Raw genomic sequence first — 20,081 nt, 5'->3', positions numbered from 1 at the left:
ATTCAATAAAGATTTGTATTTGTAATGTTAATAAGAATTCGCTGTTGAGTATTATTGAAAAATATGTAGATTTGATCGTTTGTTTTTTCATTTTATTTTGCTTTTTTGTTTATATCCTAAATGCTAACATTAATCGAAAAAAAATTTTAACCAAAAATTTGCATCTCTCTCTCCCTAAATTACGATTGCAACAGTCGATAAAACATTTACGAGCAAGTAATCCATCGCTTGAACGAATCAAATATGTAAATATTGAATGTCCGGGCTCTTTCAAGCGGTTAGGAAGCAGCTTCTTACTTATAAACAAAAGAACGGAAGGTATTGGTAAATTTGTGCCTAAACACAATGCTCGCCCGAGTAACCTCAACGATTTATGTCCACACAAATCTCTGACGCGAGTGGAGGCGCTCGGACAACGGCTTTTGGTATGAAAATGTGTGCGCATACGCGCGTAGTAAGGACCATCAATGAGAACTTGAATCGAAGAATGCGCCATCGGGGTTCCTGTTAAAGCGAAACACATCAATGTACTCGCAAGAAGACTTGACCGCTGATCAAATCGCTTTAGTGATCGAGACACTCAGCAAGAAGGTTACGCTATTGCAGGAGGAGATACGTATCCTGAGGCATTCCGAGACGACCGATGTTCGCCGCAGGAATATCTCTTCGAAAAAGCTCTGGTACGCTTAATTCGTGATCTGATTATGGATCATCCTCTTTGCTACGACCCCCCCTCTCCCTCTCTCTCTCTCTCTCTCTCTCTCTCTCTGTCTCTCACATTGTTCTGTCCATAAGCAGACGAAGTATTAACGCGGGAGCGAACCAAGCTATGTAAATGCTTTGGGATCTTCCTTTTAATTTAGAAAAATATTTAATTTATTTGTGGATAGTTTAATAATCACAGCTAATAAGCAAAAAGAGCAGAGATAGTGCAAGTAGAGCTTACTTCAAAGGCATTCGTTCGCCTTGATTCTGCTTACATCATCGACATATTAATAAGTCGCATATAGTAACGATCTTAATTACGTTTGCATAATTAAAAAAGTCTCCCATTAAACATCAATTATAAATATTTAAAAAAAAAAAAAAAAAAAGAAAAAACACTTTGAATTACTTAATTGACAAATTGATGGATGCAAAAACTGCATAAATTGTGCCTCCCTGGATATCAAGTGAGTCGTTAAATTGTTATTAATCAATTCTACGATACTCGGTCTATTATAAATAAATATACATTTCAGTTCCATTATATTTAATTTTTTTGTATTAGTCTTTTCTAGTTGGCGTGTTAAAATAAAAAGCATACGTTTCGATGACAAAAAGTCCTCGTTCCAGGCATTTACTAGCATTAAATATCTGATATTATATTAAAATACAGTTTTTAAGATATTTTCTATGCCATGTTCTAGAATTTCGCTCTTGCAAAAGCTTTAATTTTAATTTTAACTTACAAAGTCAATTTATCTTGCGATAGCGTTGGACGAGAGATAATGCAAATCACCATTTTTAGGTCAATACCCAACGAGAATGAGAGGAGACGAGCGAAGTTTGCAAATTATTTTTCGAACGATTCCTACGGATTGAATGTTACGGCTTCCGAAGGTCGCGAGAGGAATAATCGGGTAGTATCAAACTCCAAGGGATTCACGATGTGCCAGGAGAGGGTAATGATGTCGTCGAAGCAACGAAAGTATGAATTAAAACACGAAGAGGTCCAAGTAAAAAAAGTACACCACAATGCCAAGGACAATACGAACACTGTCGACGACCAACTCCGCAAGCAAAAAAAGGAACATCGTGCCATGTGCTCAACAACGTTTCTTAAGTATTTATCATATCTGACGAATGTTGCTATTCAATGTCAATGCATAAAAATTTAATAATTTAATAAAATTAAAATTTGTTCAAACAACTGCTCTAACGATGTAAACTTCACATTAGTGTAGAAAATAATTTGAAAAATCAAGTTCAACGGAAAAGGATCTCGCGAGGTGTTCAGTATGAAAATCCATTTTGTATAACGAATTATCAAATTATTTTAAGTTCCTCTACACTCAACAATGCTAAAAGCACCCAAGAATCGGATATGACAAGAGTCGAGTCTACTAAACGCGACAATCATACTCAAATTCCAAATAAACCAATGTAAGTTCCTTTTAACACGGATATTTTTAAATTATTTTTTAAAATAATGCAAATTTAAAAGATTATTTGATTAAGATAGGTAAATGAACGACTATTGATTTAGAAATTAACAAATTCAATATTTTCAATATTAGTTTGTATTATTAATGTATTTCTGAATTTTGTCATTGTATATAACGTATCTTTGTACTGAAAAAATATATTCCACGATTAATTACGCTTACAAATCTAGACAGAATAATTAAAAATGTTACATTTCATTGAGTATTTTTAACGTAAATAAAAAGTAGACATAAAATATTATAGAACAAAATATACATTAATTACAATGCAATTCAATTGACATTGCAATTTACAAGATAACAAGATACCTACAAATTATTAGGTCATTGCTAATAAAATGCTTGTTTGCAAAATTTAAATAAGTCATACGTGTAAAAAAAATTAGTATGAATGCATTAATTTCATGTAAAATAAAATCATCGAGAGTGTCGAGTAACTGGAAAAACGAGAAACTGCGCATTATTCAAGTGATTAATCATTGCATTCATTTTCTTATGAAATATCTTTTATACGACATATTAATATTTAAATAATAATATAGCAGAATTCTACGATTTGAGGCAGGAAGTTCTTTTTCTATGTTTTTTTTTTTTTTTAACAATTATAATGGCATAATTAACGATTAATTTAATTGTCTAATTTCATCTATTTTTATGCAAAGTGCAAAGTCGCAAGTGGCAAAGTGGTAGCGATATTTTTCCAACGTCTTCTTATTTTCATTCAATTAGAAATTTTCTTATAAATTATATTGTTAAATATAATGAAATAAAGCTTTTATATTAAAGTACCGAGAAGTAATATTCCGTAAAATGTAAATGATTGGTTGACATTATATTGTAAAGAGTAGAAAACGTTTTAATTTAATTTACAAGCTTTGCTGAGGAAAATAGTATAAAAAACGTACAACGTCATTATGTCTTTGTAAGAATGTATTTATGCAAAAAATTCGTTAAAATATTAGTAAATAAAACAAATATATGATACATATTAATGTTGACTTAAGAAATGCGACATTGAAATGAAAAATTTTCGCTATCTTCATTTTATAAGAATATTTCATTGATTAAAAAAGATATATGACCAGAGTATTATTTTTTTAATTAAGTATGTTAATCAAATAAAATATATTTTATAAATTCATTACTCGTTACTGAAAACGAACATCTACACGAGTGTTATAAGTTGTCCCATACTAATGTACTTTTGTATTACATTAAGTAATATTAAGTATTTAAAAATTAATATTATAAAATATTAGATTCTGACCTGAAGGAAATTATAGTTTTTCTGTAACCATAATAATTTTGACTACATTTAGAGCAAAAAGGTAAATAATAGGGTTATATATATATATATATATATTTAAAACATATGCTATCGTTTAATGACAATTTCCATTTTTCTTACAAATGCGCATCTTTATATAAACCAGAGATAAGAATAATCCCTTTACGCTGAATCTCTTAAAATCCTTAATGTACGAAATTCATTTGGTTAATTCTCTTTACCTATTCTCTATAATTTGCAATTATAACAGGATTGTTGCGTCCCTTATTCGTAATTCATGTCATTGGCAGGCGAATTAAAAAGAAAGTAAATGAAATATGCGATTATGCGACTATTAAAAGAATATTTCGATAGAAGTAGCACAAAATTTCCTACACTTAGAGCGATAATCAATATTTAGACAGATTAAAACCTGTATTAATATTTCATTCGTCCTTGGCTACAATAGTTTTCAAGCAATTGGTTGCTAGCACATCCCGCTCCAATTATTGATTGGCGCTATCAATTAACGTTGAAAAATTAACTAGTGCTATGGTGACACATCACTCCAATAAATAATGAGCAAAATAAAGAAAACATTCTTTGGTATATTTGTGTACTTATGTAACAACGTTCGTGCAGGACAGCATCCATAATAGGAACGGCGACAGTACCGGTGAGAAGTAAAGTCACCTTTAAGCTTCAAGATCCAAAGGACAATGGTTACGAACATAACGATACGAAATTACAAATGATGAGCGTTATGATAAATAACGAGGATAATAGCGAGTCAGGTAAGAATTGTACGTTTGCTTGATGAATTTAGAAATTGTCTATCGATTTTAGGCCACGTCCCTTGCCAGTGACGGAATATGCTTACTAAAACGAGTGACAATAAGTGCCTATAGGACACTTCTTCATTTTTTGAAAAGTTGCTATGTAGAGTCCAAGCGTGCAAAATTTCATATTAGATAATTAGTTTTTAAATAATTATCAGAGAAGTTTGTGAATGCAATATTTAAATATTTTATTGATTGATTTTTTTTTTTTTTTTTTTTTTTTTTTTGAGGAAGTACGAAGCTTTTTATAACTTGTGTAAAAAAACTGTAATGTATACTTTTATCTTCTTTGTGCAGAATAATGTATTAAAATATTTTTCATGGATGAAAAATGAAAAAAATATTATTATTAGTTAAAGTTATTTGATGGGAATTATTGGTTTACAGGCTTTTTAAATATTTATAAATAAATTTTTGTAAATAACTTTTAAATAATATCTTTCGGATTAATGAGACAAAATGTTGACTAAAAATTGTATTATTTTAGATAATATCGAGGCGAGAAAGAATAATGCCGATGTGAGCAATTACGAAAAGAGATCGAAAATTCCTATTCATAAAAATTCATTGCTCGAAGCATCAGAATACAATAAAGAAATAAGAAAAAATAACAAATATATTAAGTCTCGAAATATTATCGTTCAAACGGACAATTTTCCAAATTTCAAAGAGTTCAAGGTGGAGCAAATAGAATTACTTACAGACACCATTGAAGACAACAATAATAGCAAAAATCGAAAAATTACACATTTAAAAACAGAAAAATCGGAAATAAATAATCAAATAAATACGGCCGCTAAGCAAAATATTGATAATTATATTGATAACAATAACAAAAAATTAGTAACAGAGAATGCATTAAATAGAAATATTACTACTAATAATAATAATACTACTACTACTAGTAATAATAATAATAATAATAATAATAAAAATAATAATAATATTATTAATAATAATAATAATAATAAATCTAATAATGCGCAAAATAATTCGATAAAACAAAAATTTGGTGTATTTTTTCGAAAAGCTACCTTACTATTTTGAAACGAAAAATTGTAAGTCCATAATTTGTAAAATTTAGAAAATGAAAATATTTTATTAATAAAGTAATTTATTGTAATTTTTTTTTCTTCTCGTCTTCTAATTTTCTATCATTAAAACACTTATTTATTGAACATTTATATTGTATAAAAATAATGGAGAAAGAATGTTGTGCTTATAATTATACAGTCTTTAAAATATATATCAATATGTGATTATTTATTCAAGTTTAAGTGGTTTTATATTATAATGAGCATCCTAGAATTGTAGAGAAAATTCGATATATAATTAAAATTTTTACTTTGAATTTTTCACTTAAAAAAGCAATAATAAGGATCACAAGTACTTAATCTGCTTTGAAACGAAAGATTAAAATTATCATCGATTAATGTCATTTGACACTTCTTGAGATATATGTAAAATTACTTGATTTTCATTTTATTTTTTTTTATTTTTTTTAACGGCACCTATTTATTATGTAATATATCATTTATTTAATACGATTCCTCACTCTTAGTATATGCTGTGATCAATTGGTGCTCGCATAAGACACAAATTCACACACACGCACGCGCACGCACGCACGCACGCACGCACGCACGCACGCACGCACACACGCACACACACATATCCACACACATCCGCACACATCCGCACACATCCGCACACATCCACATATATACGCGTGCGCGCGACCCAGCTTGTGTAAATAAATGAATATTAAAAGTCGTCGATTATTAAAAAGATAATAGATTTTATTTCAAACTAGATAAAACAAAGTAGTTTAACTATTAGAATTATTTGTGTGCTTAAATATTTACATTTTACAATGTAATCGTTGAATAATAAGCTTTTCCGAAACTCCTACTTGATCTTATATATAAAAAATCTCTTTAATTATCGTGTTCAAAGCATATTACTTATTATAATTTTATAAATATTATCAATAAGTATTATCATTATATTAGTAAAGAAATACTAAGATAAATCATAGTAATTATATTTGCGGTAATTAATATAATGTCTCTAAATTTCCAAGAATTTCGAAGATTTTACACTGGAGCCGCCACTTGTCAGTTTGGTTCATTGGCCGACATTTGAAGAAATTATTGTTTGGTTTGATTTAATCTTGCTGGCATTACTTGTCAGAATATTATTTGTGTGAGGTAGTTGTTCTTCAATCAAGCTGCCGGCCTACTCGGAAAAATGTTTAATGACGAATTAAGATACTCCGAAAATGATAATTTTTTGGAAACTAATGTTGAATTCCATAAATCAACAAGTAATATTAATTAACATAGTAACATTCGATATCAATTTTGACAATGTAACCTCATTTGTTTGTCTACTTTGATAGATAAGCCATTAATATATAGTATGAAGCTAACGAAAGGAATACAATTTTCAGACTCTTTAATTTGTTCACTTTTTAAAGAGGTCTTTCTTCCACAGGGCTTCCCAGAAAGTGTTCACACAGATTATATAGAGTATCAAATTTGGGATTCGTTACAGGTTTATTCTTTATTTCATTATTATTACAAAAAAATGCCTTGCAAATCTAAATTTATGGGATACCGTGGGACATAAAATTAATACTGTACAAGTTGTTTTAAGGCTTTTGCAAGTACTATTAACGGTACCTTAGCCACGCATTCTATCATGCGAGGCGTCGGAGTCGGAGAATCGACGGCAACTCCCTTAGTAGCTGCTATAACGTGGATATTAAAAGACGGAACCGGCATGATTGGAAGAATCATATTCGCATGGTGGCAAGGGTACGACCATTTCATAGAAAGAAATAAGCTTCGTTTGTTATTTGAGTTTTGTTCTGATTACAAATTTCTTCTATTCTGGAATCAGCAATTTTCAGATAAAATAATTACCATAATTTATTATTAACGAAGTATATATTAATTTAGACACAATTTGGATAGTCATTGTAAGAGATGGAGGCTATTTGCGGATATTTTAAACGATGCTGCAATGGTGATTGAAATAACAGTGCCATATACACATACATTTTCTTCGTACATTTTGTGCCTTACAACTGGAATGAAAGCCATTGTTGGTATCGCGGGTGGAGCAACGAGAACAGCCATAATGCAACATCATGTTTGTATTATTAATTTATTTATCGTTTTAGTAATAAGCAAAATACAAAATTTACAGATACCTTAATAAATATTAAAAATTAATGAATACAAATATTAATATTAAACTCTAAACATTTAATGTTGATTATATTTAAAATAGTATATTATAATTATTATTATAAATTTCTAATCAAATTTCACTTTTCAGGCCATTAATGATAATATGGCTGATGTTTCTGCTAAAGAACACAGTCAAGGAACACTTGTAAATTTAGTTGGTTCCATTGTTGGAATTATGATATTGTTGATAGTGCACGAAAGGTAAGTCGTGGCCTAATTTAATTGAAATAATAAATTTTAAATACTTTAATAATAAATATTAAATTATCCCCTTTTGACATACAGCTTATTTATTTATATATGCATTGGGCTAGTCATAGTTCATATTACATGTAATTATTATGCTGTAACTTCATTGAAAATAAATACATTAAATGATGATCGCTTGTGTTTACTGATAGAGAGTTATTTCCTTAATCAGAATATTCCAAGTGTGGAACGCGTGAACGAAGAAGAATCTATCCTTGTTCTATTTAAAAAACCAGGTTAATTACGAAAGGTTATTAATATTTAATAATTAAGACATTGTGTATGGATGATATATACGTAATTAATCATTTTAGCGCAAGAAATTTTTGGATTTAACATTGAAATTGGTGTATCTTTTAAAAAAATGTTAGAAATGAAATTGATAGATTTGACGGCTCTTAAACATTTCCAAGCACTTTTTCAACTTAGAAAATACTTACCTATAATAGGTATGCGACAAAGAACAATTTATATAGTACTATCAAAAGATTCTTGTGATGATGATATATTAAGAGCATACTTTCATTCCTCTTTGTACGCAATGATTCTGAGCAGAATGTATGGAATCTATACAGTATATATTTATTTTTTTGAAACTTTACTATATAATTATATATATATATATATATATATATATATATATATATATATGTATGTATGTGTGTGTGTGTGTTATACATTTTAGTAATTTAAATTAAATATTTGTTTTAGAGAGCACTTCATAGAAAGACTAATCATAATGTATCACATTCAATGATCCAACTATTGACAATGAATTCTGAATGTCTTAATGAGTATATCATTTTAAGCAAAACATGTCCATATATATGGGGCAAGGCTCTACTCGTGTTAGATAAAATGGTTCTTTCTGAATGTAATTTATTTCTTAAATTGTTAAAAAAGAGTGGTAAGACTTACATTTCCTTAAAGCTTAAACAATACAATGGAAACAATTTGATTAAAAAGTATATTTTATTGTAGATTGGAAATTAAAGACGAATGTATTACCTATAAAGCCTTGGAAAGGCTCATGGATGTAAAATTCTTAACAATGTCAAGCTTAATTATTATTATTAATATAAAATTGTGTTAATTAATATAAAACTTGACATTAATTTTATTAGCGATTGTTTATTAAACGATCAATTATAGCATGACATTTTTGTACAATTGACATTATCATTATTATTAGTAATATTTATAAAATAAATATCAACAAATTGTATAATAAATTTAGTTTTTATAAAAATAAATAATTCTATTTTATCACTTGTAATATTGTAACTTGTTTGTGTTTTTTTTTTTTACTACTTTTATAATAATAAATTTTTATGAAAAATTCGATAGATTAGTCATTGCATAAAAATTATTATTCTCGCAAATGATATAAAATGTTCGTTTTTATGCTAGTAAAAAGTTTATTTTGTTGTGTTCATATTTGTACAATTTATTTGCAGTTATTGCTGTTTTTAAAATAATTTCGAAAATAGACATTATAATAGCTTTATGAAAAAAATGCAAAATTTATTTCTATTAAGTACAGTCGTGCACATATATTTTTTGTCCAAGATAAATTAAAATCTTTATTAAAGCTATTATCAAATACGACATTATATTCCAATAAGTTTCAGAATAACTATTTTTTAAATTTGCACACGTAAACGTTAATTACACGTTTACTTGATAATTGAATTAATTAATTAAATCGTTGCATTTATATGTACTAATTATCCATACCATTTAATTAGTATATTTAATATATGTCAAAGTCATAATTATATCGTACATTTATATTTGTAATATTTTTTTCCTTACTTTTCTAATACACATTAGAATATGATTACAGTTACGTTATTTTTTTTATATTTTATTAGAATGAAATTAGAAAGAAATAAATTACCCATGATTTCTGACCCGACATTTATAATATTTTAGTTCAACGAATTATTAGAAAATATTTTCTATATTTATGAGCTTCTCTTATCTTATAAGGGATAAAACTTGACATTATTTTTAGTAATGTGTTTTATTTAAATAGTTTTAAAAGAAATTTTTATAGTATTAAAAAACATTGTATGATGATAAGAAAATTGTACTAATTTAATGTAATCCAGTTTACAATATTTTCACCGTCTGTAAAATTAATTTCATTAAAGAATAAAAGTTGCGATAACGATTGCAATTATCTTGAAATATTTAAAAATACGAATTTCCCTATATTGTGACAAAATATTAAGGGAACATCATTAATTATTACACGCATTTACTGTGTTGAATAATAATATATATTTGTAACTGGAATGTGTCCTTTTAAATCTATTTAAATATTTACCCTCGTTCTCAAAAGTATTAAAAATATAAAAATGTTTCTGTATGTCAGTTCACTAGTTAGAAAAGTTTCATAAATACCGTTAAAATTATTAGTAATGCAATATTTTATTTAAAAGTTATGCATTGTCATGTAATCTTATCTAAAAATGTTCTCGTAAGGTATATGTATTAAAAAAACTACGTTAATCCATTAATATTAATGTTATTATAAAATCATACTATTAAATATTTAAGTATTCATTAGGAATTTTAGCTGGTTTTCTTGAATGATTGTAGAAAAAAATTATGCAAATACGATATATTAAAAAAAAGAAAATAAACCAAGTATTTACTTATTACTTCTATGATTTTTAAGAAGCGATGTTGCTTGTAATGGAAATAAATTTTAGTTAAAACATTAATTTATTATAATATATTTGTATGTAAATTAATAGCTTAGAAAGGGTAGATTTTAAAATTCATTTTTATAATTTGCTTATTTTTCTTTTTCAAAAACTTATTGCACTTTTATTCGTAAAATTTTTTACGATACTACATTGTAATATTTCAATAATAAATTTAACATTTTACAGCACTATTTCGATGATTATAGTGCAATCACAATGTCTTGAATTTTTGTAAAATTATATTAAAATTTGTTACGATTTCATTACGTTTTTAAATATAATTGTAATTGTGCATAAAATATAGTGCACATAGTATCGTTCTAGATAAATGTAGTAAGTAAATTTAATTAATAAATGCCTATGATAAATTTAAAATAAATCTGTATTTCCAATATTACATAATTTTGTTATTGAGTTAATTAGTTGTTGTCACTGTGCACGAAGCTCTTCATTATATTCATTATATGTAAATATTAATATCCATACATTTTCATTTATCAATACTTGTATCTTATTTGGCTGTAAATATTGTTTATTATTTTTCATTAAGAACTATTTTACTATAAATTTTTTTTTCTAATAATCTATAATTTCATGACAGTTATTATTATGTATCATAAATATAATAAGTCTACAAGTAATATCAATAAATTCATTATTATTACTAAACGACAATTTTTGCTTATCACCTACTTTTATAAGATTGGACAAATAGCAGACGAATTCATTTGCTAGTAGTACGGCCATTTAGACTATAAAGTTGGTAGAGGGAATAATGATTTGTATTTCAGATTTTCACATTCCGAACGATATGCTTGATAAGAATGGCTCATCTTATTATTCTCTTGTAACGATTTAAAAATAAATGCAAAAATATTATTGCATGCATATATATATATATATATATATATATATATATATATATACAAATACGCGCGCATACTTGCACGCGCGTTCACACACGTGGGTACGTATTTGTGTATGCGCGAGCATGCGGGAACATATGTACAGTCTGCATAGAGAAAGACAAAATGTTTCATCTATCGAATTATAAATTTTATGCCATTTATTTAAAAAAATATTTGGTTATTCCAAGTTAAATGTAAAGTTATAATTCTATATCTGTTTAAAATATAAATTTCATACTATTGTAGTTTGGGTTTATATATTTATTTATACAATTTTATAAACAGAAATAGAAAAACAATATGTCCCTAATATTTACACCTACTAACCAAATAAGGTTAACAAATGTTGCTGTTGTGCGAATGAAAAAATCAGGCAAGAGATTTGAAATTGCTTGTTATAGGAATAAAGTTGTTTCTTGGCGAAATAAGCTGTAAGTAATTTTTTTAAATTTCCTCATTGATCATTTATAAGTCTACTATTAGAATTTAAATAAATAAAAAAAAAAATAAATAATATATATATATATATATATATATATATATATATTAAACTATCTTTTAGAGAAAAGGATATCGATGAAGTATTACAAACGCACACTGTTTTCATAAATGTATCAAAAGGACAAGTTGCTAAAAAAGAAGATCTTATTAAAGCATTTGGAAAAGATGATCAAACAGAAATTTGTAAAGAGATTTTAGCTAAAGGTGAACTGCAAGTTTCGGATAAAGAAAGACATTCAGCTTTAGATGCTATGTTTAAGGACATTGCCACAACAGTAGCAGATAAATGCGTTAATCCAGACAGTAAACGCCCTTATTCTGTATCACTAGTAGAAAAAGCTATGAAAGACATTCATTTCTCAGTGAAACCGAATCGTAATACAAAACAACAGGCGTTAGATGTTATTCCACAATTAAAAGCCATTATGCCATTAGAAAGAGCTCAGATGAGATTAAAAATTGCAATTTCTGGAAAAGAAGCTCGAAAACTAAGGGAAAAAATGGTAAAATTAATATCAAAAATTGAATCTGAAGATTGGTATGGTGGAGAGTTAACTTTGATTTGCTTGATCGATCCAGGTAATTATCGTACAATTGACGAGATGGTTAGGACTGAAACAAAAGGATCTGGTATCTTAGAATTGTTAAATTTGAAAGAAATTATTGAGGGTGAAGAAATTTTAGAATAGTATTTATCAGATTTTCCATGATCGTTGTATTAACTTTATAATGTTTCTACATATTAGTAACTGAAATATTTTCAATTTAAAAAATTTAATACAAATTTTCATTTGGCTATCAATTTACTATATTTTCTTAAATAATATTTACATTTGCATAACATTGTTCACGCATATACCATATATTTATTAATTTGTAATATTATGATATAAATAAATATTGTGTACATATTATATATAAAGTGTAAAATAATATGGTTCTTTGGAATTGCTATATACAGTCTAATTTTTCACAGTATTAAGATAATCTGTAAAAAGGTAAAGATTAATTTATATCCTAATTTTAATACTTTATTTTTCACCATTACATTAATTGGTGATTATTTATATTAATTTGTAAAAAAACATATATAAATCATTTACGTATAATTAATTTTAAGAATATCGATATACTTGTTCTATTCGTGTTTTGAGACTTCTCCTCGAGGTATATAAATGTTTTCTGAACGGTTGTCGCATTTAGCAGCCATACGAGATGTCGTTAAAAGAAAATCAGTAAGACGTTTTAAATATATTTGTGCTTCCTTATCTAACAATCCATTATTTATCAATGGTATGACACTATCTTCTACTTTTTTACATATTGTTCTTGCGATATGCAGGGATGCACACGCTTTACCACCACCCTATAGTAAAATATATAACTAATTAGTAAAGATTCTTGCGTCGATACTAGGCTCCTTTTGTTAATTCAAAGTTGAAATAATTAATGTAAAAAATGGATAAAATTTTTAAATAACGAATGAAAAGTGCTTTATACTCAAATATAATTACAATAAGAAACTAAATGATAAACTTTTTGGAACGAACAGAAATTAATTTATATAATTATACAAACATTTATAAAAACTTTCTGACTTTAAAATGTATATAAATACGATATTTACTGGTATAATGTAATCTTCATGAGGAGGCAGTTGTTTTGAATATTCCATAATCCATTCATCGAGATCTTGGGTATGTCGATTTTCAAATAGATTCGTTTTTCCCGGTACAGCTTTTTTAATAGTGTAATGTAAATCAAGGAGAATCATTTGAATTCTCCTTAATTTTTCTATGTATGGATGTACTTCCTTGCTGTCAGTTGCAAATTCTCTAGCTAATCCTATATAAGACGATAGTTCTTCCGTAGCTCCTAAAGCAATCTCAACTTTTTTATTTTTCAGTTTAGATTCTACATTTAATGATTCGGATGTTGTGTCAGAATTTATGTTAGACGGATTAATCAAACTGTGATGAATTAAAAAGGAAAAGAAAATTATTATTATATAAAATCCTTTCGAATACATTTCAGAGAGTGTAATAATTTTAAATCAAAATCTAAAGTCCTCTATTCGTAATATTCATGCAACATAGCTTATTTCAAATTTATAATAAGGTTAAGTGTAAACACGTGTTCGAAATAAACTTGCCTGTTTCGTATTGACATTTGCATGTTACTTTTATATGCGAACAATGATCTTCTCCACAAATTTCTTGCCAATTCCATTTCTGAAACAAGGAAGCCCCCATTATTTTTTTTAAGAATGCCTAAGATGTAAATTTATTTACCATTCGTTTGCAAATGCGTAAAATCCTTTGTACAAGTGTTTTGCTTGCAAGCGGAAATAGATTTACAAAAGTATGTATATTTAGCAAGTAGAGGAAGGTATAATCTTGCGGTCGATATATTTTATCGAACATAAATATATTAATATACAGACATAACAAAATTATAACGTATAATCCTCGCCCAATTGTTCACTACTTTTTACTTTATCGATGGAGCACGTTAAATTTTTAGTTATAAATTTACTCGCTCGAGGCCAGTGCATTAATAATTATCATCATGCTGCATTTGCACTTTGACATGTGTCAAACTTTTTCTTAATAAATACAAAAATAAATATTAAAATTATAAAGCGGTGGTTAAACGTATTATAATTAATTGATCGATAAAGAATTTGTTAATAACATTTTAATCTATAAGTATAAATACCATATAGTTTGAATAAAATGATGGTTGTTGCTTCAGCAGATGATTGTAGAATTGTAGGCCAGCGAGATAATGTAACGAAGACTATGTAAAATTCCTCCAAGCACTTTTCACGAGGGGGAAAAAATAAAAAAGCCTACTGCTATGGCTCTAAGCAAATAATATATGTATATGATCGAGCAATAATTATAAAGAAATCTAAAATTTAAAAATATTTCATAAAACGAGCTCAAGGACTAATCAGCTGTTTATCTCGTATATACATTGCATATATATATATATATATACAATACATACAATACATACAAATATAAAGAATGCATAAAAAACCCAATTATTGTTGATTCCGTTAAATATTTCATCAACTTGAGAATTAATCAAAGATTAATAATTGTAAATTTTATTTCATATTTCAACTTCTATTCCATATAGAAAGTGAAAATATAGAGCATTTTTTATCATAAATATCATTCGTTCAATTTTACTTGTAAATTATGCTATTTCTCGTTTTCATTCGATAACTTCAAGTGCAATTATAAATAATTTGCTATAATCATGAAAATATTATTGAAAATCGATAAAAAAAAAATCTTTGCTTGACGCGTACTATTGTTTAATATTTGATTGTAAATCAATATTTAAAAATAAAAATGATCGCCGTTTGAATTTTATTAAGTAAAATTTAACAAGGCTTTTTTTTTCGCGACTACACTGCTCAAAGGATACTATTGAATTTGAATTTACATAGCATACATTCTCCACACGTACGTGCGCATTTATTAACAACGACACTTAATTTCGCGTGCGTATGTGCACGCGCGTATCCAATTAGTATGCAATAACGAAAATGTTAAATTAAAACAATGCATAGATATTCGAGATTTGATCATTTAACGAACGCTTTTGGATGACCAGCCAATTAATTATTCGTAAAATATATACTATATTGTATTATAGAGTATAAAATTTTATTACTCTCAGTGCATATTATATTCGCGAGCCTTAGCCTTTTATTGCGTCTGTTATGCGTTTATTCATTCTATTGCGTCTTAAGCAAACTTTTTGAACGGCGACTTATTGCGCTAATCGCAATGTGGCATTATCTGTCATTTAAGAAATTTTAATTATTTGCGCTCTTGAACCATTAATTTTATGCGTAGTATATAAATAATATTACGAGTGAGAAAGAAGGAAAGGGCGCGACTACGGCCGCGAGATGTCGGTATAAGTCGATTGGCCGCTACCCTACCGACAGTGCTTTCTGTTCCCGATTGTCGACGGGTGTCGTCGCCGTTCGTCGACTGCGTCCCGTCTCCGAGTATCCTGCGCCCGTGTCGTGTGACTCGGGGGAGTCGGGAAGTTAGTCGTCGCTGAGCCGGATTTCGTGCCCTAAGAAAATTCGGGGTGGCAAAGCAGCGGGGCACGTCTATTATGGTCGCTCAAGGAAGCCGTTTAGGGCGCCGAGCATGAGGGCTACGTCACTCGTATCCTGCTAATTCCGCTTGTATCGCCTAAGAGGCGACAGGAGCCCTGCGCGGAGAGCCCCTGCCCCTTTACGTGCACGTGCAAAGACGGGGTCAGGGAAGCCAGCGGGAGCTCGGGGCTCGGGGCTCGGGGCGGCAGATGTGCCCGTGCCCGCGTAGCGGTCGTGCAGTCGTTTCGCCGACGGTGTCGAGCCGCCACCGGTACTCCCTCCCGCAGTCTCCGACTCCCGTCGCCGTCACTATTTCCTCCTCCACCACCTTCTCCTTCTTCTCCTCCTCCTCATCATCCTTCACCGCCACCTCCTCCTCCTCCTCTTTCTATTCGAACTACGTTGGCTTGGGCTTTAGCTTCGCCTTCATCGCCTTCGCCTCCCCCGCTCGTAAGCGAATTGGACAGTGTGCGCGCGCGCCCCCGGACTCGCGTCGCGCGTGCTCCCGTGTTCTTGTTTGCTCGCCCCCGTTGCCGTCGTCGGGATTCGCTGCGACGTGGAGGACGATTATCGAGAGCAAGTAAGGGCCCGATCGGCTAGCTACAGCCGCCCCCGCGCTCCCCCATTTACATGTCCGGCTATCGCAGTTCCTGCCCAAACCTCACTTGTTTTCATGGGATCGGCGATATACTCTGTCGTGCAGCCAGTGCAACTCACGGTGGAATTAACGGCGCTCGCGGCATCGGCAGCGGCAGCGGTAGTGGCAGCGACAGCAACAGCAACAGCAACAGCAACAGCAACAGCAACAGCAACAGCAACAGTAACAGCAACAGCAACAGCATTGGCATTGGCATTGGCATTGGCATTAGCAACAACAACAACAACAGCAATAGCAGCAGCAGTAGTAGCAACACCAGGACGACGAGGACGCGCGTGAGGGCATAGCACGCGCTGTCCCTCGTCGTTGCAGATATGAAGTGAGTAATAATAGCGAGTCATAGTGCCTCTGCTTTCCCTCTTGACTCGTTGCTTTTCAGCCCGGTATTCTTTCGTCGCGGCGTCCTTCTGCCTCCGGGATCGATCTGTGCACTTTCCTAACCTATATCGAGAGGATCGTTGTTCTAAACCCTTGGTTCTTGGGCTTCCTTGCAGACTTTTAAAAATCGAGAAGGCATAGGCGATCCCCTCGCCACGCCGTCTTCAACGAGATCTACATCAAAATGAGAGAAAGAGATATGAAGGCAGAGAGAGAGAGAGAGAGAGAGAGAGAACGAGCGCGCGCGCGTGTGATAGAGAGAGGGAGAGAGAAAGTGAGTGAGTGAGAGAGAGAGAGAGAGAGAGAACGAGTGATGTGAGGATCGTGGGAGGGGGAAATCGGGTGTACAAGAGGCGGCAGCTCGTTTCTCTCTCTCTCTCTCTCTCTCTCTCTCCTTCTTCCCCTGGCTTCTCCGACTTTTTCCTCCGTCTCTTCTGCAGCTGTACAGTCGCGTACCCACTTTTCCTTTCTCTCTCGCTTGCTCTCTCTCACACTGCATTTTCTTTCTGTGCCACTCTCGACCATTGTTCGCGCATACTGTTCCATATGCAGCTTTATTTCCATTATTCTCTTTTTTCTTACATTCATCCTCGGCCAAGGGACAAAAACAATAGGCGCACAATGTAACGATGCACCGCGCGAGGAATGAGTCGAAGCTACGCTTAAGAGGTGATTGGCCGACAGTGCGCGAGCGAGATGAACAAAAGGAAGGAGTTGTCAGAATGTTTCCTCTCGTCCGTCGCGCTCTCTTCCTCACCCCTCAAGGCCCTCGACCCAACCAACCAATCTCTCTTTATTCGCTGTCAAACATCGTCGTGTGCCTCATTCCCCCTCTCCTCTTTCTGGCACTCTCTCACGCACACGCACACGCACACGCGCACGCTCAATCGCAAACGCCATTCCCCTGCCCTTTCCCGACGTTACTCTCTCGCACCTACCTCCCTTTCTCTTTCCCGATTTCTTGGCTGTGAATTCTCGTCTTATGTGTCCAGGCATTTTTTCACCTCTTTATATTCCAAAATTTTCCGACTACATTAGACTATTTGAAAAAAAAGTTCGGTTGCAAATATCACGTGGATCGTAGGCTGAGACAGAGACATAGTGTATCGCATCGAGACTCGTCAAGAGAACAGACAAGAGAAACACGCAAGTTCCCCTTTAGCATACGTACAGTATGTGTACGTTGCGAGCGAATGAGTAAGTGAGCGAATGCGTGCGTGCGTGCATGCGTGCATGGACGAGTGAGTTTAAGAATTGTGAGATACCCCGCCTGCGTGAAATGCCTTATTTCCGACCTCTCCTCCGTTATCCTCTATATGTCGCCTCGTCTCTTTTGCTTATTCCACTACTCTCCGTGACAATCACGCACCTCGTACTTTTTAATCTCTTTCAGTGTCCTCGACTATTTGTGTATTATGAAAAATTGAAGCTCGGGTATTTCGACCTCGTATTCGTACTTCATATATTTTCAATAACTAAGTTTCATGAATTCCCCCTCTTTTTCACAAAGAGAGCTGTAAGCGACGCAAAGAAGATGATTTCTTTTATTATCAAAATCGATAAACTAGGATTGCTTAGTAGTTGTTTAGCTCATATATTTATATGCCATATAAAAAATAGGCATTCGTTGCGAGGAAAATTATGTAATATGCATTTTTTAAATTTTATGAATAAACATACAGTGGAATAAACAAAGAAAATCATGATCATTATATATATATATATATATATATATATATATATATATATATATATATATATAGAAAAATATATCCAACTCGACGTGTATTAATTCATCTGAGTAGTTGTGTACATACAAAATATATCTTATATTTATTGCAATCATCGTAGTTGACAGTTTTTATATTATAAATTTATTTGGTTGATAATAAATAAATAAGCAAAATTAGCAATGGTTTTTAAAAATCTATTTTACTGGAATTTTTAGAAATTAAATAATTCAAAATGCCATTTAATTAAATTCATTGGATCCTTTAAAATCGATGCTTACCACATATTTCAAATGTGTCCGAACATTAAAATGAGAGCATTTTACTTGTTAATTGACAGTTAAATTGTCTTTTAAAGTGGCTAATACATTTAATTTTATCCATATTTTGAGAAATTTGTTTTATCTTTCAGTTATACAAGAGTGCATAAAACCGACAACATTCTAAATCCCTGTCCATGTTGATTAACTAATGTAAATAAAATGATCGACTTATTTATAAAGTGAAAAAATATGACCTCAAACGTCAGTTATTAAGTGTATATTTAATTTCTTAAAAAGGATAACAACGAATGTTCATACAAATTTTTTATTCTTTTGATAATGTCCGCAAAAAACGTGAGCTCTTTCATTATAAAAAGTTTCAATGTAAGGTAATTAGTTAAAGATAATGATATAGTGGGAAGACTAATTTAAAGGAGATAACTACGTGCCGCCCACGCATTTGAACTATTCTAGGAATTTTATATTATTACGCTTGAAAAAAATAATAAACCGTATTAATTCTCGAAAATTAATCCTTTGAAAGTATAATATAGTCATAGCTACAATATAATATTGAAAATTAAGGAAAAAAAAAAGTAGAGAAAATTGTAAAAAAAAAACCAATCACCGTGTCGATGGTGGATTAAGGAAATAAGAAGAGAGAACCAAACCAATAATGACTCCCTTCTTTTGTTATTCTCATCGTCATATCTCTCCTTTACCCTCCTTTTATTTACCAGGCTGAGGCTTTTCCTTTCTCAATGTGCCGTTACGAATACAATGAATTCAAACGCGCGACCCTCGCGGCTAACGTCATTTTATTTAAGGGCCTGCAATTGGATGTCGACCTAATTTTCCCGCATTAATGCCAAGTTATTTAAATGCTCCGATTTGTAATGCGCTCATACAATGTCCGCGAGAGGCAATGAGAGAGGAGTCATTAATTCGTTCTACTTATTACCCCCCCCCACACGCCTC

General features: G+C 30.9%; 5 protein-coding genes across 8 annotated transcripts in view; 4 read left to right on the top strand and 1 right to left on the bottom strand.

Annotated features, from left to right (window-relative positions):
* The first annotated feature begins 287 nt into the window (after nt 1-287).
* LOC105359102 (uncharacterized) lies at nt 288-4,340 on the top strand. Its single transcript, XM_011495582.1, has 5 exons — nt 288-680; nt 1,511-1,825; nt 1,942-2,145; nt 4,117-4,268; nt 4,321-4,340. Exons 1-5 carry the CDS (start codon nt 526-528, stop codon nt 4,338-4,340), a joined length of 846 nt encoding a protein of 281 aa, XP_011493884.1. The 5' UTR covers nt 288-525.
* Nucleotides 4,341-6,468: 2,128 nt separating this feature from the next.
* Nucleotides 6,469-8,913, top strand: LOC105369001 (RUS1 family protein C16orf58 homolog). Of its 3 annotated transcripts, XM_011508223.1 has the most exons (9): nt 6,469-6,639; nt 6,715-6,869; nt 6,972-7,132; nt 7,277-7,469; nt 7,659-7,771; nt 7,856-8,055; nt 8,134-8,393; nt 8,531-8,726; nt 8,801-8,913. In XM_011508223.1, exons 1-9 carry the CDS (start codon nt 6,564-6,566, stop codon nt 8,857-8,859), a joined length of 1,413 nt encoding a protein of 470 aa, XP_011506525.1. In that variant the 5' UTR covers nt 6,469-6,563; the 3' UTR covers nt 8,860-8,913. The 3 variants fall into 3 exon arrangements, with proteins under 3 accessions (XP_011506525.1, XP_011506526.1, XP_011506527.1); XM_011508224.1 differs by lacking the exon at nt 8,801-8,913 and having other exon boundaries at nt 6,470-6,639; nt 8,134-8,377; nt 8,531-8,662; XM_011508225.1 differs by lacking the exon at nt 8,801-8,913 and having other exon boundaries at nt 6,471-6,639; nt 8,134-8,268; nt 8,531-8,636.
* Nucleotides 8,914-11,564: 2,651 nt separating this feature from the next.
* Sbds (SBDS ribosome maturation factor) lies at nt 11,565-12,839 on the top strand. Its single transcript, XM_011508222.1, has 2 exons — nt 11,565-11,875; nt 12,007-12,839. Exons 1-2 carry the CDS (start codon nt 11,745-11,747, stop codon nt 12,632-12,634), a joined length of 759 nt encoding a protein of 252 aa, XP_011506524.1. The 5' UTR covers nt 11,565-11,744; the 3' UTR covers nt 12,635-12,839.
* Nucleotides 12,840-13,008: 169 nt separating this feature from the next.
* LOC105368999 (cob(I)yrinic acid a,c-diamide adenosyltransferase, mitochondrial) lies at nt 13,009-14,708 on the bottom strand. Of its 2 annotated transcripts, none has more exons than XM_011508221.1 (4): nt 14,664-14,708; nt 14,098-14,176; nt 13,573-13,915; nt 13,009-13,311 (listed from the first exon to the last, which is right to left on the bottom strand). In XM_011508221.1, the coding sequence occupies exons 2-4, from the start codon at nt 14,172-14,174 to the stop codon at nt 13,084-13,086; spliced, it is 648 nt and encodes a 215-aa protein (XP_011506523.1). In that variant the 5' UTR covers nt 14,175-14,176; nt 14,664-14,708; the 3' UTR covers nt 13,009-13,083. The 2 variants fall into 2 exon arrangements, with proteins under 2 accessions (XP_011506523.1, XP_011506522.1); XM_011508220.1 differs by lacking the exon at nt 14,664-14,708 and adding an exon at nt 14,237-14,414.
* A 2,266-nt stretch (nt 14,709-16,974) lies between these two features.
* The window catches only part of ena (ENAH actin regulator enabled), a 26,585-nt gene continuing 23,478 nt past the window's right edge, over nt 16,975-20,081 (top strand). The window contains exon 1 of the mRNA XM_011508219.1: nt 16,975-17,051. Coding sequence (XP_011506521.1) covers nt 17,047-17,051 — 5 coding nt within the window. The 5' untranslated portion in view covers nt 16,975-17,046. The remainder of the gene's footprint in view (nt 17,052-20,081) is intronic.

This window comes from Ceratosolen solmsi, unplaced genomic scaffold (assembly GCF_000503995.2).
Source record: "Ceratosolen solmsi marchali unplaced genomic scaffold, CerSol_1.0 scaffold1, whole genome shotgun sequence".
Lineage (NCBI taxonomy): Eukaryota > Metazoa > Arthropoda > Insecta > Hymenoptera > Agaonidae > Ceratosolen > Ceratosolen solmsi.
The sequence above is the reverse complement of the archived record's forward strand: the minus strand, read 5'-3'. Positions and strand labels throughout refer to the sequence as shown.